This window comes from Colobus angolensis, unplaced genomic scaffold (genome assembly GCF_000951035.1).
Source record: "Colobus angolensis palliatus isolate OR3802 unplaced genomic scaffold, Cang.pa_1.0 Scaffold326, whole genome shotgun sequence".
Classification (NCBI taxonomy): Eukaryota; Metazoa; Chordata; class Mammalia; order Primates; family Cercopithecidae; genus Colobus; species Colobus angolensis.
Window position 1 is genome coordinate 1,237,885 of NW_012116555.1, and position 22,702 is coordinate 1,260,586.

General features: G+C 33.8%; 1 protein-coding gene across 1 annotated transcript in view; it reads right to left on the reverse strand.

Annotated features, from left to right (window-relative positions):
* POT1 (protection of telomeres 1) overlaps positions 1 to 22,702 on the reverse strand; it is a 103,580-nt gene that overhangs the window by 13,698 nt on the left and 67,180 nt on the right. Inside the window, exons 10-15 of the mRNA XM_011951751.1 lie at positions 20,501 to 20,667; positions 19,368 to 19,447; positions 14,477 to 14,533; positions 10,838 to 10,994; positions 8,909 to 9,114; positions 3,325 to 3,460 (exon numbers count right to left, since the gene is read on the reverse strand). Coding sequence (XP_011807141.1) covers positions 3,325 to 3,460; positions 8,909 to 9,114; positions 10,838 to 10,994; positions 14,477 to 14,533; positions 19,368 to 19,447; positions 20,501 to 20,667 — 803 coding nt within the window. The remainder of the gene's footprint in view (positions 1 to 3,324; positions 3,461 to 8,908; positions 9,115 to 10,837; positions 10,995 to 14,476; positions 14,534 to 19,367; positions 19,448 to 20,500; positions 20,668 to 22,702) is intronic.

Below are 22,702 nucleotides of genomic sequence, written 5' to 3' on the forward strand. Positions count from 1 at the left end.
GGGGGGGCCTTAAGGTGTAGGGAGACCCCCTGAAACTATTGCTATGGAATAGATTGCTATGGTTCATTTAAATCAGAGAAAAGGTGGAGATGCAGGAAGACACCCTGAAACTATTGCTACGGAATAAAAGATGGAATGCTCCTGATTACTATAAATACAAAATTGCATGCAGGATTGTGTAAAGACAATGCCAGGCTGGACTGCCAGAATCAGCCAACAGCGCGTGATGTGCTTCCTCCTGCAGAAAGCCTATGAATGAACATGCAGTCAGGGAGGTTTCACATCACCAAGATTCCTATCCCAGAAAAGCAGATGTTCACAGCTCTGGGAATGGAATGCGATCCTTGTGGGGAGCCTATAATCGGACACATGGGGGGGTGCCTGTCCATATGGATAAGATAGGGCTATAAACGCCCTCATCTTGCCGCGGCTCTTCTAGGCCTCTTTAGGGTTCATACTCCCTTCTGAGAATTTCTGGTCTAACCGGTTGTCTAACTTCACGTCCTGTTTCTATGAATTGTTTGTAACCAGCTTTTGCTGCAACTGTTACTGCTGTTCCTGTTTTAAGGCTCTGTTAGAAATTACTGATGCACACACTATGTTGTAAATTCTTATCTCTATATACTGTACTTCTATTACAGATGTTAAAGAATTACTTCATCTCCATGTGACTATCTCACCTCATAATCAAACTACCCTAAATCCCTCACTAACCTACCCCCACCCTCACTAAACTTAATAATAAATGCTGGCATACTGCATTGTTGGCACCATGGGACCAGAAGGTGGTGACCCCCCTGGACCCAGCTTTCACTATCTTGTGTGTGTCTATTATTTCTCCACCTGCCGATCCGCCTGGGAACAAAGAGAGAGCCCCATTGCATTGTGGGCTGCTGGCCAGATCCCGCAATATTAGGGTTATTTTGTTGAGACTTCTAGTAAAAGAAGAGGTAGTATTTCAGAGTTTAAAATGAGTATTTCCTTTCCTGGTTTAGACTCATCATGGTGCCCAGTACTGGGAAGGCAAAATAGTGAGAAAGGGGAAAGAACAAAAGCTAGTGAGTGAGGATCTGCATGCAAAAAGAGAAAGCTCAGTGACTTATTATACAAGAAAAACAGAATTTTATGAGTTTTAATTAATTGGTTTAACTAAAAATCATTTTATTTTCAAAAAAGACAGACTCTCAGATCATAAGACTAATGAGAGAAGGAATTAGACACTGAGTATATCAGAGTAAAAACAGCAACAACACAGAAATTTAAGTCAGTGGCATTCGGTTTTGCTTTATGGCTAAAATTTTATGATACGTTGGAAGAACATAGGGCAATGCCTAATAGTGACTTTACCACACAATTAGGGAGGTATCATGCTTACAGTATAATATTTTTCAACCAGTATATAATTTTTCAATCAGGATTTGCACATTATGACAATGACTAATCATTACTACAAATTTAGAAGTCGGAAAGAAAGAGGATGATAAAATATATGCTATAATCCAAGGTTTCTCAAATTAGAATATGTCCAGGGTCATTGTTTCATCAAGCAGTAGAGATTTTATCCCTATCCCCTCCCTCTAAATGTAGAAATCTGTTTGTAGCTCTAATGAATTCTTTTATATTCCAATTTTCAGTGGCAGCAAATCTGTGATTTAGTGGCTCAGAAATTTTGAAATTCAATCACTTAATTTTTACCAGGTTTGCAGCTCTGAATTTTTCTCTGTAACTGGTATCTAAATCCTCACTGTTAAAGAAAACAAGTGAGTACCAGCCTCTGGCTGAGGAATCAAAAGACAGCAGCCTTATGCTTCACACATTGTATGTACTCTCACTATATATGCTTATCAAAAGAACAGATATATGCCAGAAAAAGCTATACATATAAGTTGATATACTGTAAGTTTCTGTTGAATAGTCACCAATGAAATAAAAGAATAAAAATTACTCTTAAACAGTTTTTAATTCCAAAAATTTTCTCAGTTGAAAACACTACCACATATCTACAACCATCTGATCTTTGACAAACCTGACAAAAACAAGCAGTGGGGAAAGGATTCCCTATTTAATAAATGGTGTTTGGAAAACTGGCTAGCCATATGCAGAAAACTGAATCTGGACCCCTTCCTCACACCTTATACAAAAATCAACTCAAGATAGATTAAAGACTTAAATGTAAGATCTAAAACCATAAAATCCTAGAAGAAAACCTGGGCAATACCATTCAGGACATAGGCATGGGCAAAGACTTCATGTCTAAAACACTAAAAGCAATGGCAACAAAAGCCAAAATAGACAAATGGGACCTAATTAAACTAAAGAGCTCCTGAATGGCAAAAGAAACTATCATCAGAGTAAACAGGCAACCTATAGAATGGGAGGAAATGTTTGCAATCCATCTGACAGAGGGTTAATACCTAGAATCTACAAAGAACTTAGACAAATTTACAAGAAAAAAACAAACGACCCCATCAAAAAGTGGGCAAAGGATATGAATAGACACTTCTTAAAAGGAGACATTTACGCAGCCAACAAATATATGAAAAAAAGCTCATCATCACTGGTCATTAGAGAAAAGCAAATGAAAACCACAATGAGATACCATCTCACGCCAGTTAGAACAGCAATCATTAAAAAGTCAGGAAACAACAGATGCTGGAGAAAATGTGGAGAAACAGGAATGCTTTTACACTGTTAGTGGGAGTGTAAATTAGTTCAATCATTGTGGAAAACAGTGTGGCAATTCCTCAAGGATCTAGAACTAGAAATACCATTTGATTCAGCAATCCCATTACTGGGTATACATCCAAAGGATTATAAATCATTCTACTATAAAGACACATGCACATGTATGTTTACTGCAGCACTATTCACAATAGCAAACACTTGTAACTAACCCAAATGTCCATCAGTGATAGACTGGATTAAGAAAATGTGTCACATATATACCATGAAATACTATGCAGTCAAAAAAACGATGAGTTCATGTCCTTGTCAGGCATATGGATCAAGTGGGAAACCATCATTCTCAGCAAACTAACACAAGAACAGAAAACCAAATACCACATATTCTCACTCATAAGTGGGAGTTTAACAGTGAGAACACATGGATAAAGGGAGGGGAACATCACACACCAGGGCCTGTCATGGGGTGGGAGGCTAGGGGAAGGATAGCATTAGGAGAAATGCCTAATGTAGGTGACGGGTTGATGGGTGCAGCAAACCACCATGGCACGTATATATCTATGTAACAAACCTGTATGTTCTGTACATGATCCCAGAACTTAAAAATATAATAAACAAAACAAAACAAAACAAAAAACATACCCGTAGTGATGTACTGTTCCTTGTATAAGAAATGGTGCTGAAAGGTCCAAAAGTTCCAGGTCTTCGTGGCCAGATCTCACAGGAATTACACTATTAAACTTGTTTGAGAGTTTGCAAATTTCACTGAGTGTACCTCCTTTTAAGAGAATAAATAAATCCTTCAAGTAGTGCAAATAAAATGTAGACAAATGTACAGTCCTATTAAACAACATGTGAGGTATAATAAAAGACTAAAGGAATCGACAGAAAAAGACAATAAATGTATGTGAAAAATATTAATTTGTAAATGTACAATCCTATATACTGATTAAAAAAATCAATCCACAAAAATGCTTGGGTAAAATATAAAGTTTGCAAAATTTTAACTAATTTCTTAAATTTAAACAAATTGCTCTTTATGCCAGGAACACCTTGGTTCAAATAACCAAAAGAGGGAATATAAGCTAAAAGCCAGGTTATGATCAGATTCTCACTAATTTGCTATATACTAATTAATATCTGGGCAAATTTAGAGTTTAAATCTCAATTTTCTGGTCAATATTCCATTTAAATATAGATATGAGTGGTTCATGTAATATGAATTCACATATAAAATTTGTTCATTTTTCCTGGGAAAATTATCACACTTAATTCTATGACAGAGGAAGCATTCAAATGACCAAGCTGGCGGAGAAGTATTGCCTAGTGGCATGCCATTATTAGAAGGCAGTGTCCTTTTTACTTAGCTTATAATGCTTCCTCTCTCCAGGCAAAATGAATAGGATTTAAAAAAATACCTCTGTGTATTTCCTAAAATTTGGGTAGAATTTGTAATGTCAACATTCAATTATAAAGGAGAAGCACTTCTGGCATAGCAGAATGAGGACATCCAAAGACACACTTGACTGTAACAGCAGTTAAGAATATCGGCAAAAACTGTAAAACCTTTTTTAGAACTCTGGAAATTACCAGAGGCCTTCAACAATCCAAGGAGTGTTTGCTCCAGAAAAACGGCTGAATTTTGGCAAGAATGGTTGAGCTCTGTGGCATTTTAACTTGCCCTGTTCCCATCCTCCTTCCCCCAAGCTCTTGGTTACTGGAAGCTACAGTTCTGCTATGTCATATTGCAGTTAGATAGAAACCCTCATTATGCATGCTTAAAAACTCCAAACAATATTCCCTAAGCATGCTACTTAAAAGTTTCACAGTTCAAAAGTTAGTCTATCTTCTGGAGACGGATACCTAGCCCTGCTAAAGAAACTCCTGCCTACTGCTCAAAACTGCAATAGGTGACCATTCACCTATTCTCATAGCTCTCATAGAGAAAGAGAACTCTTTTCTCTCTGAGTTCCTCCCCAAAAATACTATTTCAAAGAATCTGGTGAGAGCTCATCTAGTCATTCACACGAGTTTGGCTCTGGCACATAAGCTGGACAACCTTGGTCAAGTTACTTAAACTGTAGTATAACAGTTTTCCCATTTGTAAAACTGAGAATAATGTTACTCTGTAAGATCATTATAAAGATTAAATGAGTTAATATTTGTAAAGCACTTAGAGCCATGAGTGACTATTATTATCAATATTTTAGTGATTTCCTCTTAATATAAAGTCCATGAAAGGAAATACTTTGTTGTGTTTGCTACATTATCACTAATGCCTAAATGAGTGTCTGGCACACAGTAGGCATTCAATAAACATGTGCTAAACAAATGAATAAGTACAAAGAAAGACATGTGCATGTATATATGTGCATATTAGGTTTCTCAAGGTTTGTATCTGGAGACATCCTAACTGAGCAATTTATTTGCAATCAGTAGAAATATTTAACATGGACTATGGAGACAGAAAGGCCTAAGTGTGAATTTTTTTGTGACATTTACTAGGTCTTTAACTTTGAGTACTTTACCTTTTTCTCTTGGTCTCAGTTTCATCACCTGTTTAAAAAGGGGATACATCTAGCTTACAGAAGATTGTTACGAGAGTTAAAGATAAAATACTAACGTAGGCAGTACAGTGCCTGACACAGTATATTCAGTAAATTATAGGTAATAATAAATATTTTAATAAAATGATTTGGTGACATTAGAGTTCCATACAAATTATGTTTCAGAGGAAGTTAAATATTATGCACTTTAAAATATAATGTTAATAATAAATACTGTAAACAATTCTATACCCACAAGTTTGACACCTTAGATAAAATGGTTCCATTTCTTGAAAGGCATAATCTATCAAAATTCACACAAGGAGAAATCTATCATCTGACTAGGTCTATGTCTATAGAGAAATTAAATCACTAATAATAATCTTGAAAAAAGTCACCAGGCTCAGATTGTTTCAATAGATAAGTCTACCCAAACATGGAAATGATACCAATTCTCTACTATGTATTCCGGAAAATGGAAGTAGAGGGGATGTTTCCTAATTCTTATGAGGCCAGCAATATTCTAACAGATAACCAAATACATTACAAGAACGAAAACCTATAGATCGACTTCTCTTATGAAAACACATACAAAAATACTCAAAAAGTATTTAAAAATTGAATCAAAAAAGAAAATAATTATTCACCATGACCAAATGAGATTCATTTTAGGTATGCAAGGCTGGTTAAACACCTCAAAATCAATTAATGTCATTTATCACATTAATAGGCTAAAGAAGAAAAATTCTATGATCATATTAATAGATGCAATAGAAAAGCACTTGATAAAATTCAACATTATTAATAATAAAAATTCTCAGCAAACTAGGAATATTGGGGAGCTTCTCCAACTTGACAAAGAACATCGATAAAATAGCTGCAGCTAAAATCACATTTAATGGTGACACTTTCCACCTAAGACTGAGATAAAAGCAAGAACATTCCCTCTCATTGCTCCTATTGAATATTGTACTGGAAGCCCTATCTAATGCAATAAGAAAAGGAAACAAAAGGTATACACACTAGGAAGGAAGAGATAAACTGTCTTTGTTTACAGGAAATCACAACAAAAAAATTCCTGAAATAATAAGCAATTATAGTAACGGTAGAGGATAGAAGATTAAAAAAAAAAAAATCAATTGCTTAACTATACATAAGCAATAAATAATCGGAGTTTGAATTTAACATTAGATAATTAGCACCAAAAAAGAAAATACTTAGGTATAAAGCTAACAAAATGTGATCTATATATTGTTGGATTTATAAGATTTATCTGAGTAAAACTATAAAACCCTAGTTAAAGAGATCTAAGAAGATCTACACAGATAGTCCATGTTCATTGTCAATAATATCAAGATGTTAGTTCTGCCTCTCCAGCTTGACTTACAGATTTATGGCAATCTTTTTTTTTTTTTGAGATGAAGTTTCGCTCTTGTTGCCCAGGCTGGAGTGCAACAGCGCGATCTCGGCTCACCGCAACCTCCGCCTCCTGGGTTCCAGCTATTCTAATGCCTCAGCCTCCTGAGTAGTTGAGATTACAGGTATGCGCCACCATGCCGGACTAATTTTGTATTTTTAGTAGAGATGGGATTTCTCCATGTTGGTCAGGCTGGTCTCGAACTCCCAACCTCAGGTGATCTGCCTGCCTCGGCCTCCCAAAGTGCTAGGATTACCGGAGTGAGCCACCGCGCCCAGCTGGCAATCTTAATAAAAATCCCAGCAAGTTATTTTTTGATATTGACAAACTGCTTATAAAGTTTATATGGAAATGCAAAAGATTTACAATAGCCAACACAATATGGAAGACAAAGAAGAAAGTTGCAGGACCAACACTACACAATTTCAAGAATTACTGTATAGCTTTAGAAATAACAATGGTGTGATATTGGGAAAATAACAGATAGCTAGATTAAAACAGAACAGAGAACAGAGAAACAAATTCACAAAAATAAACTGGTTTGACAAAGCAGCACAGGTAATTCAATGGCGAAGGAACAGTCTTTTTAACAAATGGTACTGGAAAACTGGACATCTGCATGCAAAAAAAAAATCTAGACACAGATCTTACACCTTTTACAGAAATTAACTGATACTGTTTTGTATGAGACTCTAATGGTGGGTACATGGTATTCTGCATTTGTCAAAGCATAAAGAACTGTAAAGCAAAACGAGTGAACCCTAATGTAAACTATGGTCACAATAAAATAGAGTCAACTGCATTAACTTGGCATGAATATCAGTGAATGCTACTGCAGGTGCTTAAAGTCTAAGAATGACTTTGTATTTATATCATTTTCTTTGGTTCATCTCTAAGTCCAGGTCAGTTTTTGATTTTGTTACTTCCTAACCAGAATAGTGCCATACTTCAGTAAGATGCTAGTCCTTGGCTCAGGTTATAATACTTGGAAATATAAAATAAAAATAGCTCACATTTCTTATATTCCTTTTACATTTCAAAGTGCTTTTACATACATCCTCATTTTTTTAAAAAATAAGGCTTTTTTAAAAAGAAGTTTTAGGTTCACAGCAAAATGAAGCAAAAGGTACAAAGTTTCCCTATGTCTCCTAGCCTCTTCCCCATTATCGACATCTTGCACCAGAGTGGTAAATTCAGTCAATCAAGAGACCTATTTTAACAAACCATTATCACTCAAAGTCCACTCTTTACATTACTAACAAACCATTATCACTCAAAGTCCACAGTTTACATTACTAACAAATCCATTATCACTCAAAGTTCAGTCTATATTAGGATTCACTCTTGGTGTTGTACATTCTAGGTTTTGTTTTTAAGACTTCATTTTTTTTTTAAGGAGCAGTTTCAGGTTCACAGCAAAATTAAGAGGAAGGTATAGAGATTTTCCATATCCTCTGCTACCATACACGCTAGCCTCCTCCAGTATCAACATCCTCCACCAGAGTGGTACATTTGTTAAACATGAACCTATACTGACACATAATCACTCAAAGTCTATAATTTACACAGAATTCCCTCATTTATTAAAAATAAAGCTAAATATTACTCTAATGCAAATTAAAGAAGGTATTTTTCTTCTATTAAAAAAGGTTACAAGGGAAGGAAAGCCTAAAGAAAAATAATGAAAAGGTTATGAGGGAAGAAAAGCCTTAAGAAAAACTCTAAACTTGCCATGAGAAAAAATTTACAGTACATATTTTAGATAAATATTAGATAAAAATTAGACGAAAATGAAAAAACAAACATGATAAATTTCATTTAAAACTTGTCAAGTTATCTTTACTTGTTTCAATGGTCTCTTCTTTGATTTTGATACAATAGATGACTTTTACCCTATTTCTATGCAACAACAGTGACATCCAGAGGCCAATAAAACAACGACGGTACATAAGCAATCAGCCTTTTATTATTACTTAACTAGACAGTCATGTTAGCATTGACAAAATAACATGTAATCCAACAATAGAATTAAATGTTAACACTTGAGTCTGAAGTACAATTTCAAATGTAATTAAGACAAATTTATGTACGTGTGCATATATATATTTGAATCCAGTTAACATATATATTCAATTTTGTAAAATTTAAACACTATTTTTACTTTATATGTTCTAGGTTGTCTGCAAAATATATTAAACAATAATTAATTAGGAAAAACATGGAAAAAGAGTATTCTAACAAAACAGTGACTTAAACATCTTACCTTCTATCAAAAGTAGACATTCATTTGAAAGTGGGAGAATACCATTATTTTTCACAAAATGAACTGCTACTTTTCGTCCTTTTTGATTTTTAGTGGTCCAGATTTTTGAATCGCATAACGCTGTATTTTGAAGTTTGACATCTGGGGTTTTAGTTGCACCATCCTGCAAAATTATATCCAAATCACCCTCATGTGGAACTTCTTGCCTAAAATTATTGACAATGAAATGACAAAAATCAATTTTGGTATAAGCTTGAAGATTTCAATTTAACAAGTAATCAAAAAGTATTCTTATATGCAGATGAGTCAGTTACTTTTTCTTAAATTATCTAAATTATGGAGACAATTCACTTTGCAGAACAAATAACTTTTATTCAATAGATAAATATTTGATATTTTGTGGGTAAGTATATCCCAATCATAATTACATTAATTACCAGTGATTTCCACGTCTGGTTTTGTGATACAAAGTCACTTATAATTATTTCTAGTATCAATTTTTTTCTCCTCTAGTTATTACTTAACTAGACGGTCATGTTAGCATTGACAAAATAAAATGCAATCCAACAATAGAGTTAAATGTTAACACTTGAGTCTGAAGGACTCAAAGAATGCTGAATTTCCCAGTAGGAGAAAAAAAATACAGTGGCCCCCTGTTTTCACTCCAGTTAAATATCCACTTACCACACTTAGGGAAAAGGGCACTTCTAAACTAATAATATTTCCAATTCTGTTTAATAATTAATAATTTTGAGAAGTCTTATGGTTAAGTATCATGTAGCAAAAATGGCATCATTTGGAATCAAAAGGTGTATGGTTTTATTCCGGTTCTGTTGCCAATTAACTGTGTAACTTTAGATAGTTTCTGTTAATTTCTGAGAAAATGTCCTTATTTGTTTAAAAAATGATTGCAGAGAGTGGTTTTATTTTACAAAGCTGTATGATTTTACAAAATTCAATAAACCAAAATTTGATAATACTTGAAGAATTATCTAAAATCCTTATATATACATTTTAATCCCAACCACCATTTCAAGCTTAAATGGGTAAAAACCGTTCCCTCACATTTTATTTAAAGAGATTTTAAAATAAAAAATTTCCTCAAACAGCATTATACTCAAATTTTGGAGGGGAAAATATATGTATATTAATGAACACTGATACTCACAATTTATAAGCATACAAATACATGGCAATGTATATATATATATATATATACACACATTGTAGCACATTTTAGTGAAAACTCAATTTATGGCATTCAAATGCATACAGCCATCAATTATCTACATCTTCCAAAACATCATCTTAGATATTCAGAGGAAAAATAGGCAAATTGCAAAAAGATGAGGAGCTTTTAAAAATGATTTTCAGAATATGTCTCAAGCTGATTACATAGTAAAAGGATTACAAAACAGTTATATACATTTATTACATATTTATATAATCACTGATGTTCAGAGTAAAGGCACTGAGAAATTCTCAATTACTAAAGAAAATTTAAATTATATTTATTATATTCTAGTTATTAAGTAGGACAGAAGTTTACCAACAAGGCTCTCTGTATCACTTAATTACATATTTCAAGTAATCACAACTCTTTCCAAAAATTTCAGTTAATAAAGGTTTATATTTAAGAAGATACTTCTGTGACAAATGAGTCTGTCCAAATATATTAATCATTTATTATTTCTCATTTGCCTTTATCAGAGTGACTAAGCTGAATTTTAGATCTGAAAATAGCACCCACTTCTGTTACTATCAGAATAATTTATTCTCTAAGAATTTAGCATTTTACCTAAAAAATTTACCATTCTTGCAAAATATATTAACAATTTACTTATTCCTAAGACACAAAATTATACATATGTGCACATATATACACAAATAATATGAAAACACATTTGTTTTATCATGGCAAATACTCACAGTAAATGACATTTAGGGCAATGAAGTTTAACAGACTGAAATAGTCTTCTGGGCTTATATGACCTCAATTTTGCTCGGATGCGATATTGTTGAGGAGCTTTTTGTTTCAAAATGGCACACAGTGGTGTCCTCTCCAAATACTGATGATCTGTAAGTACTGTAAAGAATTTTTATATATTAAATCAGAATAACAAGAATCATATTTATGACATGCATCCTTCTGAACCAAATATATACTATAAAATCTAATTAATTTAAGATCTATTAAGTGTCACTCCATGAAAGCAAGGGTTATGTCTTTATTTCCTGATGTATATCCAGGGCCCGCTAGCATAGTGCCAGGCACACACTAGGCACTCAATAAATGTGTACTAAATAAACGCTGGATAATTTGGGGGAAGAAATAACTTAATTGCCTAGTAAGCATTCAAAAAAGTATTTTTATATGGGACTAATGGAAATCTGGCTAACAGAAAAAAAGCAAGGTTTATTTAGCTAAGAAAATAATATGCTAGGCAACCGTTTTAAGTTCTAACTGGTGTCTGCCACAAAAGAATGTAACAAAACACACTTGCTAAACATTATTTGCAGGCTCTTGGATGTTTCAAATTAGTTACTTTTTATGGAACCATCACTTACAAAACCAGACTAAGAACAGAAAAGGACATTAAGGGTGATATAACTGTCAGGGGAGTGTAGTAGTAGTGGACAAGAGAAGAGGAAGTCTGGGAAGTTGGAAGGAGACAGTGGAGCAGAAGGGAAAGGAAAAGGCAGAGGAAGTTGAATCAAACTGGAAAAAAAAGTCAGACAAAAGCATTAGGAGCAATTGCCTGGGAAATAGGTACAACAGGTCTCCTCGGCTACTTGTGGAAAGATGGTCTGGGATTGTAGTGATCAGTTTTTACTGGAAAAAAGTATAAAATTCCTGGTGACCCTTAGCTTAAGGCAACAGCTTGCTATACATTCTAGCTTAACACTTTCATGTGTTTTAGAAAATGAAAATGATGTACAAATCTTATTAACCTCAATGGCAAAGACAATTCCTTTCAGCTGTAATTCAGTAAAATTCTTGTTGAATTAGTTTTCCTTCAAGGAGCAAATGGCCAAGAGTTTACAGTGGAACATTTTGTTGTGGTGGCGATTTTTTTTTTTTTTTTTTGAGATGGAGTTTCACTCTTGCTGTCCAGGCTGGAGTGCAATGGTGTGATCTCTGCTCACCACAGCCACTATCTCCCAGGTTCAAGTGAGTCTCCTGCCTCAGCCTCCTAAGTAACTGAGATTACAGGCATGCGCCACCATACCCAGCTAATTTTTGTACTTCTAGTAGAGACAGGGTTTCTCCATGTTGGTGAGGTTGGCCTCGAACTCCCGTTCTCGGGTGATCTGCACGCCTCAGCCTCCCAAAGTGCTGGGATTATAGGCGTGAGCCACTGCGCCTGGCTGGCGATTGTTTTAAAAAGACCATTGGCAGACCTGATCAATTTAGTGTAAATTGCTACACAGTGATAAGAGCAATTGCTTCAAACTCATATTTTAACCTAAAGTTTTTAATTTTTCATTTTAAAATGCTTTCAAACTTAAGGAAAATTGTAAAAACAATACAAAGACCTTCTGTATAATCTTCACCAAGGTTCACCAATTGTTAACATTTTTGCACATTTATCATTGTCACCGTGTCTGTCTTTATCTGTCTCTCAACACGTAAATATTATTGAATCATTTGAGAATAACTACCAGACATTATGCCTCCTTTTCTCTAAATCCTCCAGTATGTATTTGAAAAGAAGACATTTTATTGACATAATTACAGGTAATTTTCAACATTAGAACATTTAACTGATTTATTACTATAATCAAATTAACAAACATTACTCAAATTTCTACAATTGTCCTCAAAATGTTCTTCGTAGCATTTATTTTGTTTTCAAGTCTAAGATCCAACTCTGGATCATATATTACATTTAATTCTCATGTCTCTTTAGACTTCTTTAATGTAAAATAAATCCTCAGTTTTTCTTTATCTTTCACGACACTGATATATTTGCACAGCTATTTACTCTGTAGAATAAACACCAAATTGGGTGTGTCTGGTTGTTCTTCAGGATCAGGTTTAGCTTATGCATTTTTGGCAGGAATAATGCATACATGATACTGTGTGCTTCTCAGTGCATCACATCAAGGGGCATACAAAGTGAGTGTTTCTATTACTGTAGACCTAAACTTTATTCAGCTGGTAAAGGTGGTGTCCAATCACTTCTCTACTAAAAACTTACCGTTTCCGCCTTGCATTTAATAAGAATATACTAGATAAAATGTAAATATCTTATTTTTCATCATATATCTTGATAGTTTAGAATCCACAGATTCATAACTAACTCAACAATGACTATCATGGTTACAAAATGGTGACTTTTTTTTTTTAATTTCATCATCGCTTTCATATTTGTTATTTTACTTTAAGAAAGATATTTACTTTAAGAAAGATATTTCCACTTAACCCCATATATTTTATTTTTCCTTTATCATCATCAACATGGGCTCATGCATTCCTGCTTTACTCAATTAGTATTAATCCTATTTGTTTTGATGCTCAAATGTTCCCACATTAGACATGTTCTATCCTAAGCCATTTGACCAGTTTCATCATTAACTGAGAATCTCCTTACTTTCTACTACAAGGTTACTCCATACTAATTTTGTAATTCCCTTGTTCTAGTTCTGAAATCTGCTGTTTCACCAAGAGCTCCTTGAGAAATATTATTTATAAACCAAAATCTGTGCACTAGGTTTGCTTATGGCAACTGGAGTGCTGTTGTCTCTATGCCTTTTCATGGAGAGAGAGATAGGGTATATATGAACACACATTCATACTGACACACACACACACACACACATACACACACACTCTTATAATATAAATGAAAGTGTATGTATGTGAATATATATGTATCATACATATACAGAGCTACATCTATTTCTGTATTTACCTAGGAAAACATGAGTACATAATGGCACCTCCAATTACAACACAACATTAAAAGCATTCATCAATCCTTTTCCCATTCATATTTGTATCTTCTTCCTCCACTTTGAGAAATTAAAATTTAATAAATTTGTGTTTAAAAATATTTTTCTGAAAATTGTATTAGCTGATGTAACAAAAGGAGGAAGTACTTGATAGACACACTATCATTACTAACATTAAATTAAAATTTTGAGGCATATTGCAAGGAGCTCCTTTACGGTACTGTTTAATGCATCATGTGACAGGATAACTCCTCATGTAACAGTTTAAAGATACGTGTCTTTACATTGCATATTTTAAGTCATGTAACTCTAACAGAGATACATGACTTAAAATACATCATGTATTTAATGCTTAAAATATATATCTGTTTTAAACATTAAGTCTGCTAGAGATATATGACTTAAAATATGCAATGCAAAGACTCGTATCTTTATGGGTTCCGTTTTGTGCCAATGGGACACGGTAGAAGAAGAAAGTTAAATACGGACATATTTTAGCTTTCAAGGATATGTGTTCTACTATTAGAAAGAAGTGGATTAGTTGGTAAGTGTAGAGGCAGACTTTATTACGCTCACTACTGTGCCCATATAAAAAACGATACATGGTCTTACTTGTAGCAGATAGTTGTTGACATCTTTCTACCTCATACAATGATACTGATCCAGAGCCTACAAAAAGGAAAAGGCAAAAGAATTAAGCCCATTACAACTTCAACGTAGAACTGAAAACAATGGAGAGTTGCTGAGAGAAACTGAAGAAAATATAAATGAATAGTGAGATCTGTCACATTCATGATTTAAAAGGCTCAATATTAAGATATCAATTCTCTCCAAATTAATCTGTAGATTCAGTATAATCCTTTCAAAATAGCAGAGACTGGGGTGGGCACAGTGGCTCACTCACACCTATAATCCCAACACTTCGGGAGACTGAGGTGGGTGGATCACTTGAGGTCAGGCGTTAGAGACCAGCCTGGTCAACATGGTGAAATCTCTTCTCTACTATAAATACAGAAATTAGCCAAGTGCGGTGCAGATGCCTGTAATCCCAGCTACTCAGGAGGCTGAGGCATGAGAATCGCTTGAACCTAGGAGGCGAAGGATGCAGTGAGCTCAGATTGTGCCATTGCACTCCAGCCTGGGCAAGAGAACAAGACTGCCTCAAAACAACAACAACAAATAAATAGCAGAGGCTTTACTGTAGAAATTGCAAAGCAGATGCTATCACTTATGTGGAAGTGCAGAAAATCTAGAATATTAAATAACATTTTATAAAATAAGAACAAATTTGGAGAACGATGCACATAACTTCAAGACTTTCTATAAACTTACAGTAATTTAAGACAACATGGTACTGGCATGAGGACTGAAAAATAGATCAACTGAATTAAATTAAATAGAGAGCCTGGAAATAAACTCACATTTACATTGTATTTTGATTTTTTACTAAAGCAGCAAAGCAATGCAAGGAGAATGCAAAAGGTGATGCAATAATCGAAAATTTAGTATGGGGAAAATGCATACTTCACACTATACTAGTAAGCATTGAATGGGAAGACTAGACATAAGCCCACATTTATACTCGCTTGACTTTTGACAAAGACACAAGTCATCTAACAGGAAAAAGGAAACAAATAATGCCATAACAACTAGAAATTCCTATCTAAAGAAAAAATGTCTACCACATATCATGTGGCATTAAAAAGGAAACAAACTAGTGATATATGCAACAATGTGATTAAATCTCAAAAACATATAGTATGTACAAAAAGGATACATATGATTCAATTTTTTCAAAGCTCTAGAACTGCAAATCTAGAGGGATTTAGGTTACACGTTTATGTATTAGTCAAAACTCATGGAGTGGTTCGTAAAACGGAAAGTTGTCCATTTCACTGCTAATTTTACCTCAAAAACAAAAAACTCTAAAATAACTACTCAACTCTAGCTAATTATGTTCATGCCACGGTGTTTAGAAAATGTACTTATGTCTGCAACTTACTTTGAAATGTGTAAAAAACATAAATTAATGAATGAAGAGGCATATAAGCCAGGCGCGGTGGCTCACACCTGTAATCCCAGAACTTTGGGAGGCTGAGGCGGGTGGATTACCTAAGGTCAGGAGCTCGAGACCAGCCTGGCCAATATGGTGAAACCTTGTCTCTACCAAAAATACAAAAATTAGCTGGGCATGGTGGCAGGCACCTGTTATCCCAGCTACTTGGGAGGCTGAGGCAGGAGAAGCTTGAACTCAGGAGGCAGAGGCTGCAGTGAGCTGAGATCGTGCCACTGACCTCCAGCATGGAGGACGAAGCAAGATTCCATCTCAAAAGAAAAAAAAAAAGAGGCATATAGAAATAAATGCACATGTGATGGAGCAAAGTAAAATAGTTATTGGAGAGTCTAGCTGGTAGGTATTTGAGTATTCATTGTACAACTGTTTTAACTCTACCATGTATGAAAGTCTTTATTATGTTGAAAAAATACAGTGTAGAGGAAATAAAAGGGGAGATGGATAAAATAGTAAACTTATGAAATTTAATAGAATGATCAAACGAACATCAAAAATAGGACTTTAACAAGAAAGCAAAAGTAGTAGTCATAGCATTAAGGTTACAAAATGCTTTCTAAAAAGAAGAATTTAAGATTTTAAAAATCTATATTTTGTAATCACTTTAGCTTACACTCTATTATACATAACAGTACATTATGTTTTTATAATTTATTTTATAAAGCATTACAAACATATCCTCAGTATTGCTTACTAAGTGGTATAAAAATCCAAGTCAAGAGGACTTGAATGAACATCTCAAGCTGGCATGGTATAATTTCAATAAATCTAATTTAGTAATTAATATTGGCCATTACAACATGAGATGGAAACAATGGCAGAAACCATAAAAGTAGTCAAATAAGAAAATGTGTAAAACATACATGGTTGCCCACAAACTGACAAAAATATAATTCAACAGAAAATCAGATAAAGGGTAAGAGCAAATAACCTGAGGAAGAGGGAATTAAAAACGTTCGTAAATATATAATAAGATTTTCAAGTTTCCAAGTAGTCAGGAAAATTAAGTAAGAAAACGCGTTTCACCTGCTGAACTGTCAAAAATTACATATAATGTTAACTTCCAATACTGTGAAGGTGTGAGGAAAGTACATTCTTCTATACTGCTATTTGGATATAAATTCCTATGACCTTTGGTAAATAATCGGGCAGTATCTATTAAAAGACATGCATACCCTTAGATATATCAACCTCACTTTTAGGAGTTTGTTGTGGAGAAGTACAAACATGAAGTACGAATATTCAAGGATGTTTATTAAAGTATTATTTATAACAGCAAAAAACTGGTAACGATCTCAACGTCTATTAAATGAAAAATGAAAAATGTAACATTATTATTATGCAACTATAATGAATTTGAGTCATATGAATTAGCCCAGAAAAAAAGATCTATAATATATTGTTGAAGAAAGCAACTATTTATTATACTATGATTTCATTTTGGTAAAAATTTAAGAAAAAGAGAAGAGTCATATTGTTTATATATAGGTATATATGTTTGTATAAAGATGAAGTGATTGAAGGAATCACACTAAACTGTTAAATCTTACCTCAGGGAGTAGGGAATAAAGGCATAGTGAAAGCTATTCAACTAGGTATTATAACACCTATTACAGTGTACTTTAAAACTAATGAAAGAATAATTCTAAAAGGAAAAAGAGATTGTAAAAACTATAATTACAAATTATATTGTCTCTAAGTGATTGTCATTTGAACTAAATCGGTTTCCTCATGGTAGTTCAAGTAATCATATACTAGGCCACAATGTTATCACGAAGGTGTTAGCATTTTAAAATAAGGAGTATTTTAAAACAGAGAGAATGAAGAAAATAAATGTAAAGTATATACAAAAAAATAAAAAAGCCTGCATTTGAATTTGTCTTGCTTTGTCATCAGTTAACAGCTAACTAACTGTGGACAAACTATATGATATCCATCCATCAAAGCCTCAGTTTCCCATTGTTAAAAGGAGACAGAATAATTCATCTCATAGGAGTGCTGTTAGAATTAAATAATAATGCGGCCGGGTGCGGTGGCCCATGCCTGTGATCCCAGCACTTTGGGAGGCCAAGGCAGGTGGATCACGAGGTCAGGAGATCGAGACCATCCTGGCTAACATGGTGAAACCCCATCTCTACTAAAAATAAAAAAAAAATTTAGCTGGGTGTGGTGGCGGGTGTCTGTAGTCCCAGCTTCTACTCAGGAGGCTGAGGCAGGAGAATGGCATGAACCCAGGAGGCAGAGCTTGCAGTGAGCGGAGATCGTGCCACCTCACTCCAGCCTGGGTGACACAGCAAAACTCCATCTCAAAAAACAAACAAACAAACAAACAAAAGAATTAAATAATAATGCCTGCAGGCACTTACATGCCTACCAAGAAATGTATGTTAATTTTCATGCTTATCATTATTGGGATGGAAAGAGAATAAATCTCATAAAATGATTCTTTGGATCACAGCAGGGTAGGAGTTAGGTAGAAAATAAAACAAAACAAAAACAAAGAAACGTGACCTAGATTCCAGGTCCCAAAATGCAGATGTAGAAATTCAGACAGGCCAGGCGTGGTGGTTCACACCTGTAATTCCAGAATTTTGGGAGGCTAAGGCAGGAGGACTGCTTGAGACCAGGAGACCAGGAGGTTGAGACAAGCCTGGACAATATATAGTGAGATCCTGTTTCTACCAAAAATAAAAAATTAAAAGAGTAAAAAAAGCCAGGCGTGTTGGCATGTGCAGGACTACAAGTCCTTGCTACTCAGGAGGCTGAGGCGGGAGGATATCACTTGAGCCCAGGAGTTTGAAGCTGCAGTGAGCTATGATCCGGCTACTGCATTCCAGCATGGTCACCAGAGCAAGACAATGTTTCTTAAACAAACAAAAACTCAGAAATTAAGACAAAGTGGTAAAGGAAAAAACAATGCACACTGAAAGCTTTCAAGTTCAGATTTGACTAGTCATCTATTCAAGTAGACAATATTAGGACATTTTCCACTGTTTGTTAATATTTTGTATTTAGATACCTGCTTAATTCAATAAAGACTAGAAACTATGTATACATCTAACATGTATGAGCAAAAAGTATTTAGGCTATGTGAAATAAGTGGCAAAAACAATCTTTGTTCTCTTTAAAAACTGACAAGCAAAATAGTTGTCTATGAAATCAATACAGATTTTCTTGTGAATACAAACACATGTCATGTATATATCATAATCAAGTAATCACTACCACCCAATTTGAAAATGTAATTACATAATTTAGGAAGAAACCATGTTTACTTTTTGGTATAGGACACAGATAAAGATTTTAGTATGTTCCTTTACTACATGAAAGTTTTAATAAGAGAGACAAAGAAAAGACATTAAAAATAATTATGTTGATAAAGCTATTTTATTTAGCAAGAACTAAACTGTCAATGTTAAAGGTTGTCCTTACTTGGAAAGCTGTCATCAGGTTCTGATTGACAGATAACATCTGAATGCTGATTGGCTGTCAAATTTGCAGATTCTAAATCCCTATAATTGAAAGAATACAATTTCAAATTGCATAAAACAAAGTCAATATAGTAAATTTAGCTGTACCCACAAAATCCAGAAATTCATTGAAATTATATATAAAATTTTGTGTGTATAAACATTCTTCAGTAAAGGATCTGTTGCTTTCATCAGATTTTCTGAGGGTTCAAATTAAAAAGCTGAGTTTAGGAAGATACAAGTGAAACAGGGCAATGACGAAATAATACAAACAAAAATAAACTGGGAATTTAACGGATGGCATTCTGGGTCAGAACAATCTAACTCTAGATTCAAGAAGCTAAATACTGTGTTGCTATATATGGCAATGATATTAAAATCAGTGAAACTGATATAAAAGTAATAAAACAGAAGCTAATATAAAGTCACACTGATTTCAATGAATTAAAATTTAGACAAAATTTATTTAAATTTACTGAACAGTATGTTTTCTCTTTGAAGATATGAAGATTTTTTAAATTTCTAGAATATTGACCAAAATGCTTCTGCACACAGTACTCACTAGGAATACTTTGGGAAAAAGAGATCTAAATATATAGCAGGTTTAAGATACTATTGACTTTCTGGCACATGTAAAAGTTTTAAAAATGTTTTTAAAAAGTTTAAAAGGGAGTGATACACCAAAACATGTGTTATCTATTTAATCAGTGGCACTTCAGAAATATATTATTTTCATGAAAGAATTAAATATTTTTGGAATCTTAGATATGTATCAAATTTTCTAAACTTTAGCTAAGGTCTAGTTTCCACTGTATGTTGCTGTACTTGCAGAGTGTAGTAAATGATAGAAAAGAAGCAACAGTGTAAAAGCCAGATTCTAACAGTTGGAAAACTTCAACTATAACCCTGGCTCTGCTACTACTTAGCTATATGAGCCTGTAATCACTTGATTTGTTTCATTCGGCTCATCTGTTTAAAAACATGGCAAACGGCACAAAAGGCTAGGGAACCTATCAGAAACCCCAGAAACAATATTATCTTAGAAATCGGCTTAATCAATACCTTACTTACATTTTCTAAAAATTAAAAGCTTACTTTTTCAGTTGATCCACATCAGAGTTACTTTCTGGCAAGACCCTGATTCCCCGACCATAACTGGTACCTCCATGAAGATGAAACTCTAAACTTAACATTGTCTGATTCTCTGAATTCATTGATTGAAGTTTGGTATGAAGGCTATAGATTCTAAGAAAGCTTCCAACCTAAAAATAGATCATTTGTTATTTAGAAAGCAGGGAAAATATAACTTTAATAACCAATATGGGACAATGAGGGCACTGACCAATCAGGAAATATACTAAAGTATCTGCAAAGTATGCTACACAAGTATGGCTGAGTAACAGCTGCATGGAAACTGTATCAAAACTAAATATATGGACATGTGCACGCCTACGCATGTATGCACACACATACATATACACACACATTCAACTGTAAGAGATATTTTCATTTCAGACATATCAAAATGTGAAAAAAAAACTGTCTTAGCATCAATAAAATATAATGGTTAAGAAACCCATTACCTAAATGGAATTCAAGCCTCTATTTGACTAAGGTTTCTGAAAATGCCTTGCTTTAACCAGTTTAAGGCTTAATTAAATATGATCCCTAAGATACTGTCATTATGAGAATACTAAGAAGAAATTTTAAATGTGGCACTATCAAAAAATAATAAACATCTTCCATCTTACAAGTTCTATGGAAAGAAAACTTTTGCATTTGTCCCTGCACCACCACAGTGTGAAACACTCTGTGAGTTCAAACATGAGTTATCAGAGTTTTGAAATAAATGTTCTATAGTTAATCTCAGATGTTTTGCTAAACTTAGTCTACAAATGTCTTTAATTATAGACCACTGAGATTTTTCTTTTAATGGAGATGTCAAATGAGAGAGATGCAGAATGCTATTCAAAGATATTAACACCTACCTAAAAGAAGCTATATAACCTAAATCACATTTATATTTATGAAGAAAGATTTAGAAGCAAAAGGAGTTACAAACAAGGAAATTTAATTCATTTGTATAAAAATAGCACTCCTGACTATTGGGTGACTACAGGGATACCACTTTTTTTTTCCCCCACAAGTTCAGGATTGAATAACAGACATCTTAAATAACAAAAAAAAGTAATATAGGTTAAATATTCTTTATCTGAAATACTTGAAACCAGAAGTGTTTCAGATTTCAGATGTTTATGGATTTTGGAATATCTATATATACATAATGAGGTATCTTATGGATGAGACCCAAGTCTAAACATGAAATTCATTTATGTTTCACATATATGTCATACACATAACCTGAAGGTAATTTTCTATAATATTTTTTGTGCATGGCACAAAGTTTTTGTACACTGAATAATTGGAAAGCAAAGGGGTCACTATCTTATACTGGCAGTCAAAAAGGTTTGCATTTAGAATTCTGGACTTTTAGATCATGGAGGCTCAATCTCATAAAGGGAAACATTTAAAAGAAAAAAAAAAGATGAGTAGCAAATCAACTTTCCAATTCTGCTTATTGTAGCTTCTCTTAATTTTATTTCCCCTCATTACTCTTTATTTCTGATGGAGGATATCAGTAAAGGAAGTAAGGAGAAAACCCACTCTCTCAGGTGCTACTCCTTCATTCCTAAGGATCTTTTTTCCCATCCAATCATGGGTTTTATGAGGAGCAGATAAGATACAAGCCTTTTCTTTGACCTCTTTCGCTGACATCTGTATCACAGCTAGGGAGTAGTATAAAGAAAGTTAAAGAAGAAAAGCACAAAGAGAAAAAACTGATTTTCCTCATAGTCTTCAAAGTGAGATATTGGAGAAAACATAAAAATTTCTAGTTTTATCTCATTCTTTTTGACTTATTTTGTGATTCTTTTAAAATATGTGTGTGTATATATGTACATATAAATATATTAGTATAGCACGTGTATGTATGATCTACAAAGGATTTGAAAGAAGGCCTAAACGTGTGGAGAAAGACATTCATATACAAAAAACTTTGATACTACAAAAATGATAATTTCCTCCAAATTAAATATTAAATTCTATGCAATTCAATCAAAATTCCCAGAATCTTTCGTGGAATCTGAAAAGCTATTCCAAAACTGTATACAAAAGAGACTAGTCAAATCAATTTTAAAGAATATGAGAGGGGGGCTTTACCCTATCAAAAAATACATAAAGAAAAAGGATAATAAACAGGTGTACATACAAACCTACATACGGAGACACAGAGAGACT